The sequence below is a fragment of the Camponotus floridanus genome, unplaced genomic scaffold (assembly GCF_003227725.1).
Source record: "Camponotus floridanus strain SB8 unplaced genomic scaffold, Cflo_v7.5 scaffold339, whole genome shotgun sequence".
Lineage (NCBI taxonomy): Eukaryota > Metazoa > Arthropoda > Insecta > Hymenoptera > Formicidae > Camponotus > Camponotus floridanus.
In genome coordinates this window covers 89,839-99,786 of record NW_020229480.1, presented here as the reverse complement: position 1 = coordinate 99,786, position 9,948 = coordinate 89,839, and the positions used below count along the sequence as shown (strand labels likewise).

The 9,948-nt window shown below is 30.8% G+C and overlaps 1 protein-coding gene across 1 annotated transcript; it reads right to left on the bottom strand.

Annotated features, from left to right (window-relative positions):
* Positions 1-6,806: 6,806 nt before the first annotated feature.
* Positions 6,807-9,445, bottom strand: LOC112638626 (fatty acid synthase-like; the record flags this gene model as incomplete). The annotated part of the gene is made up of 4 exons (XM_025410675.1): positions 9,274-9,445; positions 7,886-8,136; positions 7,494-7,725; positions 6,807-7,225 (listed from the first exon to the last, which is right to left on the bottom strand). Coding segments are annotated over exons 1-4 (1,074 nt in total), but the record flags the coding sequence as incomplete, so codon positions are not given.
* Between the last annotated feature and the right edge of the window lie 503 nt (positions 9,446-9,948).

The following is a 9,948-nucleotide window of genomic DNA, read 5'->3' as shown; positions in this document are numbered from 1 at the left end:
CTTCTTATATATGAAGAAGGAAACGAAGGTACAAAGCAGCCGAACATCGGCGCTCATACGCGTATAATATCGTCTCTTCCGAGAAAAAATTACGGAGGACGATTCTGGGAGGTGCCATTTGTTTATATTGTTTATAAATTCGCATGATGTATAATTCAATGAGAGAGAGATAAGGATACGTCGAACGGAAAAAAATCTAGAATTACTTATATCGGGGGTAAGGGGTGTACCACGAAAGCAAGGGTGCAAAGCAGCCGAACATCGGCGCTCATACGCGTTGCATTCCTTCCGAGAAAAAATTACGGAGGACGATTCTGGGAGGTGTCATTTGTTTATATTGTTTACAAATTCTCATGCTGCGTAATTCAATGAGAGAGATACAAGCATACGTTGAACGGAAAAAAATCTAGAGTTACTTATATCGGGGGTGAGGGAGTGGGGGTGGGGGTGGGTACCTATATTGGTGGCGAGGGGGTGGGGTGGGGGTGGGGTGTACCGCGAGAGCCATTTTGTTTTGCAAAAAAATGTTCCAACGCGTTAGGATATATAATACAATATTGCTTAAGGAGTACCGCTGTTTATATTGTTTATAAATATTTTATCAATCGGGCATGTAATACAATATTGCGATAAAACATCTAACACGCGCCGCCGCCGAAATCCCCTCCGTCCCGCGTGACGTCATTCCCCCGCGCCTCCGTAATCCCCCGCGCGCCTCACCCCCCTGAGAGGACCTGGGTTAGAACTCCCCCTATATACCTACTGAGATGACTATAAAATCTATCGCGCTATTAACATCCAGATGACTTACAAGGAAAGGGTCGGAAGTGTCCCCCTCCGATTTTAATGAGCTTTGAATATGTTGTAGTCTAGATCAAAATAGGAGACACGTATTTTTTTATAAGTGCTGAGTCGGCCGTTAAGGGGGTGAAACACCTTCTTGAAAAAAATCGATTTTTTCATTTCTCAGCGGATACCGTCGAAGCGATAAGAGATATAAACAAAAGTTTCAAATAAAAGTTTTATGGTCTTTAATGTACTTCAAAATCATGTAATCAGATTTGTCGAAAATGTCATATTTTTCGAAATCCCCCCCCCTCCCTTTTAATGTTTGAAAATTTTTAAATTTGTCTCATAACAAAACTTATAGCTCATTTAACGACAAATTCAATCATATATAATAAAGTTGTATTCCGAAGTCACATTTTTCAGAAATAAATTAAAAATATCCCTATACACTACTATACGCCCGCTTTATCCGCCTTATGACGCTCGTTATTCACAGCGACAGTCATTTTTCTTCGCAAACTTACAGAGGCAACCATAAATTAGCAATAAATAATTTATGAGAATATATTTTTATAAATTATAGAAATTATATTTATAAATATAATTATAAATTATATAATAATTATAATTATAATATATGTCTATATTATGTGACAATAAATATACATATAATTTATATGGAAAAGTAATGTTTTTAATGCATGAAAAATAAAACTAGTCGGACAAGGAAAATTATTGATCAGATGCCGATGTTAATAGATTCAATTCTATGAATAAACAGATGTCGCATTCGCGAAATGAGTTGGTGCAATATATTATTTTATTAACAACTGCGTGCAGTGGAACACATATTACTATTAAAGCGTCTATCGAATATACGCGAGCGCGATAGTAAATATATTTATATATATAAGAAAATAATTAAAAGGATTATAACTTATAAAGCGAGCGAAAAAATGCGTCGCGATAAGAAAGTCAGCTGCCCGAAGTGCTGATACAGCCAGTATCACACGGCCAAGTCATCAAACAGAGGAAGAAATCACTCTCGAAATAGCGCTGAATTGCAATAAAATGCGAGGAAGTCTTCGGACTTCCTTCGCTTGCATTTTGATCACGCCACTTTAGAAATAACCAATGATTTTATTTGGTCATGCCACCGCGCGATCCTCCTCCGATAATCGTTCAGAACCGGAGGCGTTAAAAGCCACCGCCTAGAAGCGGCGGACAGTCACAAATCAGTTATCAAATAATTAACAAGTGCTCGAGTTAATTAACAAGACTAGCCGTTATCCTGAAAAAACAATTGTGCCCCACGCACACAACAATACAGTATGTATGTACTTTTTCGATTTTTAAAACTTTTATAGTTTTTTGCTTTTACTTACACTTCATTCAAAATTGCGGTTTATCTGTTTTGTTTTAATGTATTTAAATTATAATTAATATTTTATTACTTTATTTAAGTTATGTGATAAAACTGTTCTATTTTTCATGAAACTCGGAAAACGTAACAAATTATTAATACGCATTAAATAATAAAATATTTTTGTTGCTAATAAGTATTTTTTTGCTAATATTTATAAAACAAATATACATAATGTTAATAATTTTTTTAGATAATGTTTAATCCAAGAAATGTAGCAGTACTGCTATACACTGCACTGTATATGACTGGGGAATTCCCAGAAAGTCCTGTTACAACAGATGAAAATGAAACAAAAGACATGATGGAAAATATGCTTCGATCAATGTATGAAGAAGCGTTTGAAGTTTATGAAGAATCATCATTAGATTTTCAAAACGAATTTGATATACCTGAAGTAGAACCTGTAATTGATGAAGAAAGAGAAGAAGACACATATTTTGTAAAAGAAATTGAATGTGTTGCGGATTCTGTACCAATAGAATATAAAAGAAATGCAGTAGAGTTATGGAGAAGTGGAACAAAAAAGTCAAGAACTCTTGCATCTATAAGAAATAGATTTCGGAAAGTCACGTCATTACGTCAATTAAGAAGATGGGAGCAGCAAGTAAATCAAGGTGGCAACAGATTTGATAAACTGAAAGAAATTTCAACATATACGTTAAATAAATTCCATGAAGGTATTGAAAAGGGAATAATTATTCATGACATTGATATTGCTCGATGGGCTCTTCGCGCACAGAAGGAAGTAAATCTACTTGGGTTTACAGCATCATTATCATGGGTAAAAAGGTTTAAGCTTGCACATAATATCGTATCTAGAAAAATTACAAAATTTATAACAAAAAAAAATTTAGCGTCAGACAAAGATTTAGAAGCACGAAGCAAGTCATTTATCGAAAATGTTAAATCTTCTATTATACAATATGGAATTGAAAATGTATATAATTCGGACCAAAGTGGATTTCAATTAGAATTTCATTCCGGTCGTTCACTATCACCTATTGGTATTAAAAAAGTAGAGCGCATAGTACAATCCATATCAGCAACTACACATAGTTATACTATACAACCTATTGTTTCAGCTGATGGTAGATTATTATCGCCTCTGTTTATTGTTTTAAAAGAACCTACTGGAACATTTGGTCCAATAGTAAAAGAAACAATGTTTAAAGATAATAATATCTTTGTCATGGCATCAAAATCTGGAAAATTAACATCGCATCATTTTGAGATCTGGATAAAAGAAGTGTTTTTTCCAAATGTTGGACCAAAATCAGTTATTATTAGATTCTTGGACTGGTCATTGTCCTGATATAATTCAAAGAAACAAACCAGATTTTATAGACAATATTAATTTGTTAACTATACCAGCTGGAGCAACGGGAAAAATACAACCTTTAGATGTATTCGGTTTTCGTTTATGGAAAAATTTTGTTAGACATTTTTCAGATACCATCATGCTTTTAGATCTTGACGTCAAGCTTCATTCAAGAAACAATATTTTAAAATTACAATCATTAACACATAATCAATTTTCATCACCAAGGTTTAAAAATTTATTCAAATATGCATGGTATAAAAGTGGTTATTTAGAAAAGAAACCAGAAGAATTTGATACACCAGTAGATTTTTGTTTCAAAACTAATTTAAAACCAACATGTGATATTTGCGGTGAAATTGCTGTAATTTCTTGCGCATGGTGTAAAAAATCCCTTTGTATAAATCATTTCTTTCATGATCATCATCTTTGTAACCGATATCAACCATGAATATTTGTTATTCTTGTATGCAATAATTATGTACGGTATTTTATGTAATATTTCCATATACATATATATAATGACTTCGGAATACAACTTTATTATATATGATTGAATTTGTCGTTAAATGAGCTATAAGTTTTGTTATGAGACAAATTTAAAAATTTTCAAACATTAAAAGGGAGGGGGGGGATTTCGAAAAATATGACATTTTCGACAAATCTGATTACATGATTTTGAAGTACATTAAAGACCATAAAACTTTTATTTGAAACTTTTGTTTATATCTCTTATCGCTTCGACGGTATCCGCTGAGAAATGAAAAAATCGATTTTTTTCAAGAAGGTGTTTCACCCCCTTAACGGCCGACTCAGCACTTATAAAAAAATACGTGTCTCCTATTTTGATCTAGACTACAACATATTCAAAGCTCATTAAAATCGGAGGGGGACACTTCCGACCCTTTCCTTGTTAGTTCATCATCCCACATAATAAATTCCTAAGTAATTATTTATCTCTTCATAATTAGCACGCTTGAAGTTAAACCTCCATTCAGAGAGCGATGAAAAGGACAATGGTCCCGTTGACAACGGCAAAGAGATTGTGATGGCAGGATGGTAATGATCACAGGTACATATTGACTCCGATATCGGATGAACCGAGACATTCCGCAAATAAGAAAAGACAAGATCGAGTATATTACGATTTATGTTGACAATATTATTATATTGGCGAAGATTGAATTCATTAAAAAAATGTAATATTGTATTTGCCTGTTCTGTCATATGATAATGATTAGAACGATTATCACCATTGTTAGATCAAAACGCATTAGGCAGATTATAATCGCCAATTAATAAAATATCTGCATTAGACGATTTTACTTCCTCAACCGAAAGACAGTGTGTTCGTTTCACCCGCATCGATGAGTGATTTCAGTTGAGATTGTAATTCATGTAGATGTTTCCTCTGTTTTAACGTTTGGTCTTGTGAGATTTTTATAGGGCCAGCATAACGGTACTTATTCCGAAGTATAAACAAAGCTTCTTGTTTTTAAGGAAGAGAAACACGCAACGGTCTAGAGTGACCTAGGCGCTTTTGGCCTAATCTTAAAATTTTATTTATCTGAGGAGTTTTCCCTGAATTAATCTTCCGAATAATCTCACTAGCAAGATCAACGTCGTTACAGCCCCCGTCCTCAGCTTCATCCATATTGTAAAAGATTAGGTTTGCTGCCCTTCTCTCTCTATCCTCCAGCTCTTCAATGATGTCCTCCTCCAAAAAATGATGATGCCTGAGGCTGCGACTTATTCAAGAGGTTTTCGAGTTGCTCCACTCTATTGCACAATCCCTGGATATCGTTATTCAATTTATCAATTTCAGCCCGATACAATTCTCTCATCTCCCTGCGGAAGTCTTTGAATTCAGCATGCAATAAATCTTTCATTGCATCGAGAAGAGTGGAGTTCATATCTATCTGTTGCGACGCGCGGGATGTCGAAGCAATCCCGAGCAATCTCCAAATTGACCATTAAAATGAGGGTGTCCAGTGCGGGAGAAGCATGCAGGATGAGATGCAATACCGCAGGTTTTGCAGCTAATTGATTTTATAACGATTGTACCACAGCCCTTACACGTTTTTCTACCATTCATGATCGATAGAAATAAAATTAAATCGAGAAACGTACGAGACTAGAGCAGAGAATAAATACGTCTGTCCTTCGTCGCTGTAAATACTGTACTATGTATATTAATTATAATATAATATAATTGTAAAAGTATAATTATCTTATAACATTTTAATAGATTATTCTTCTTTAAAGTTAATTATAATTAGAAATTTATTTTTAGTTAAGCAAATGTTTTATATATTTAATTTTGAAAAATCTGAGTGCCTTTAAATATTCTATAATTTATAATTTATATTATTTATTATATTTATAATTATCTATAATTTATATTCTATAATTTATTGTCATGTTGAATATTATGTAGTCACTTTATCCAACTAGATATATTAAAAGATGCATTTCGAGAAGAATCGATTTTAATATATCTTACAATTAGACTTGTTCATATAATATTCTACTCTTTTTCCGTGTTTTTATTGACTAAAACCAATTTGAAACTATCTATATAACTTTTATATTTAGATCTCATTATTAAAATTAGTATTTTAATACGTGATTACTTTAATTAAATATAATTTACTTATTATATTAACGATGATTTTTTTTAAATTCTTTATATAAACAATTTTTTAAATCATTTTTACCTTTTATTTCGTACTAATATATTTTTTATTTTTTGTATTAAATTATTTTGTAGTAATATATACTTACGTCATTTAACATGATTTTAACTGCTTCTTCGGTATGTCCAGATATAACTACAAGCTTAGGTAAATTATTATTTGTTTCATTAACTTTAATTTTCGGATTTGATTTCAATAATATATGGGAATTAGCACCACCAAATCCGAAAGAATTAATACCGATGTAGCCACCCTTCCATTCTGTCGGTTCAGAAACTATTTTTACTCTTCCTTCAATGATAGCAGTCATATTCTTTCGTGGATGTTTAGTAAAAAATGTATAGTAGGAGGAATTATATTAGTTTCCATTGCTATTAAAACCTTTACAAAGGAAATATATTTATTATAATATACATATATAATAATATCTTAGTTTTATAATTATAATAAATAATCAATAAATAATAATTATAATGAATAATCAAAAATTACAGATAAAAAAGATACATAAGTTTACATAGCATTAAATTACATAGATGTTTCAACTCCATTTTGTAAATCTTTGTTGTAAACTTACCTTTGCAATTTGACAATGACCGCTAACGGGTTCAGAATGTCCAATATTCGATTTTACTGAACCCATTAATAGAGGAAAATCTCTTTTGATGCATAAAGCTTTGTCGATTGCTTGAAGCTCCACTGGATCGCCGGCTACAGTGCCAGTTGCATGAGCTTCTAGATAAGACAGCTCACGAGGCGAAACGTTGCAATCTTTGTAAAATTCTTCCAATAATAATTTTTGTTTATCTAATGATGGAAAAGTAATTCCCTCTTCTTTAAAACCATCGCAGTTGGCTTTACCATAAACAAAAGTCGCATAGATTCTTCTTGCATCCTTTGCTTTTTGCAAGAACACTACTGTAGCCGCCTCACTACGCATGTAACCGGTACCTTCTTCATCGCAAGGTTTACAGTAGCCATCGGCGGATAAAACTCCTAAAATAATATTAATAATTTATTCGATTGAATATGAAAATTGTAATTTACTTTTCTGTTCTCGGTGTCTTAATTAATTTATAATAGATATTTGAAAAGTTTGATAAATATGTTAAATAAGCGAATCAATTATATTGATATATTTTGAAAAGAGAAACTATTAGATCAAATATATTGTATTAATTAATGCATCAATAAATAACTTTAACCATTTAACACTCTCTCGAATACAACATCTTTAATCATAATAATATTATTTTTGATATACCCAGAAGATAAAACTGTTGAGTTACTTGAGGATAAATGCACAAACTGACACTAGCGACAATAGCTGCATCGCAATATTCAGATCGAATCAAATTGTAAGCTTTTACCATAGCCAAACTGCTCGTGCTACATGCAGTATCGATGTTATACGATGGTCCAGTAACGTTGAGAAAGTAAGAAATTCTATTTGCCAACATACTTTTACTGCAACCAAGCATGGGTAATCCAGCAATCTAATTATAATACAGTTTTTATATAAAAAAAAATTTTTGTTACAATATCCTTGTATATACATAATACATTTATATAGTTTTAAGAGTGTTTTTTCTATTGATTTTAAGTAGTTAAATTATTCACATACATGAGTCTGGAATAATAAAATTATTGACATACATGAGGCTTTTCGTATATTACATTGAGAGATGTTTCAGAATTTGACATTGCTGTGACAACTCCCGTCCTTGTTCCTTGCAATTCTGCAGGATTGACACCTGCGTCAATAATTGCTGCATAAGTGTTTTCGAGCAATATTCTAATTCCAGGATCAAGCGTATGAGCTTCTTCGATTGACATATTAAAAAATTTCGCATCAAATTTTTCTATATTGTCCATTTTTCCCATTCGAGCAGGCATTTCATAAGCATCTGTCAAAATTTAAAACGATTTATATGAAAATAACATATATTTAAATCATAAATAAGAACAGCATTCTTAAGGATGGGCAAGATATTTTTAACGATAAACGACATTTTTTGATTATTTTTCATTTTAACATCAAACGCAAGAAACTTTCGAACATGTTATAATAAAATTGATTTATATAAGTATAAATTGCATGTAGAATATTAATTATCAATTTTAATGTTATATTTATAAGTAAACCGTATAGATACTGTAAATTCGTGAATATCATTAATACATGTTTTAGGAGATATAAATATTATCTTTTTAAATATAAAAGATAATATTTATATCTCCTAAAACATGTAATGCAACATCTTTTAAATAAAGAATAATGATATTCTTTCCCAGGAAAAAAGTTTATACATATAATTATATACATAATTATGTATAAAATTATGTATAAAATATACCTACATCCATATGTATACCTATATACATATATATGTTTTCTTATTCTTGTACTCTGCTGCGTATATACAGAAAAAAAATAAAAAAGAATAATTGGTGAATAATTAAAAGAATCGTTTTTTCATTCCTTCTTTTAGAAAAAAATGTGATTTGAAGAAATAAAAAGGTCCTATGTGTAGTCAACTTTTTCTTTTTATATAATTATATATAGATCTGTTAGTTTCTTATATATTTATTTTAATCTTTTAATCTTTTAAGTAAAAACGTACAATCTTAAGAAGCAGCGAAGAATATAAAAAAAAGGATATACAAAAGAACGGAAAACTACTTTTAGCGCCACATCCCGGCTTATTATCATTGGTCGAACCAATCAGAGAGTTTGCTGTCTAGTGAGATTAAATAATAAATGTTTAGCCAATAGAAGACTCGAGTCGGTCGCTATACACAACAAGATTATTTATCCTCAATACTTTTCCACAATTTTATTTATTTTTTATGTAAAAATTTTAATTATTTTCTAAATTATTCTTTATTTTTGTATATAAAAATAGAGATTTACAAGAAACATAGATCGATATATGTATTCTATATATACTTTAACTTATTTTACTTATTTATTTAATTTATTATATATTATTGTGTAAACTTTTTCCCAAGATAGAGAAAAAAAATTTGAGAAAAAATATTACAGTTGGTCCAGCGATGATCTTCCGAACCAAGATCCATTTTATTGAAAAGATTTTCCTGAAATTCTTTCATATTATCAGAATTAGGAAATCGTCCAGCGATACCAGAGATAACTATTACTTCCCCCGCATCAACGCTGACATATGGATTGAACCGTTTATTATTATTATTCATTTTTTACAAATTCTAATAAATCTGAAAAAAGATATTAGAATTTTATTTCAGAATTATATACGTATAATTAGAAAGACGGAGAATGAAATTTATAGTTGACATATAGAAATAATCTTTGAAATAATTTACTCAAAAATTAATAAAAAATATATAAAGAAAAAAGCAAGAAAAGAATTTGTACTCACATTCAAAAATTTAAAAAAAGTTTTTTATGAAAGCAGCACTCAGCGATTTTAATAAACTAGAACAATACAGGCGCGCGCTACGTGCGCGCTATTTATTTTTTACAATTAATACTACATATATATATATATATATATATACAGGGTGTCCCGAATTTAAATGTCATAACTTCGAGAGCGTGTAGGGGATCGATAAACTAAAAGAAAAAGTAGTATAGAGATATGCTCGTTTTTGCTTCGTTTTGGAGAAAATCGCAAAAAACATAAAACGTAGTTTTTATTTCTGTACTTATTTATTACTTTTTAATTCATATTTATTCA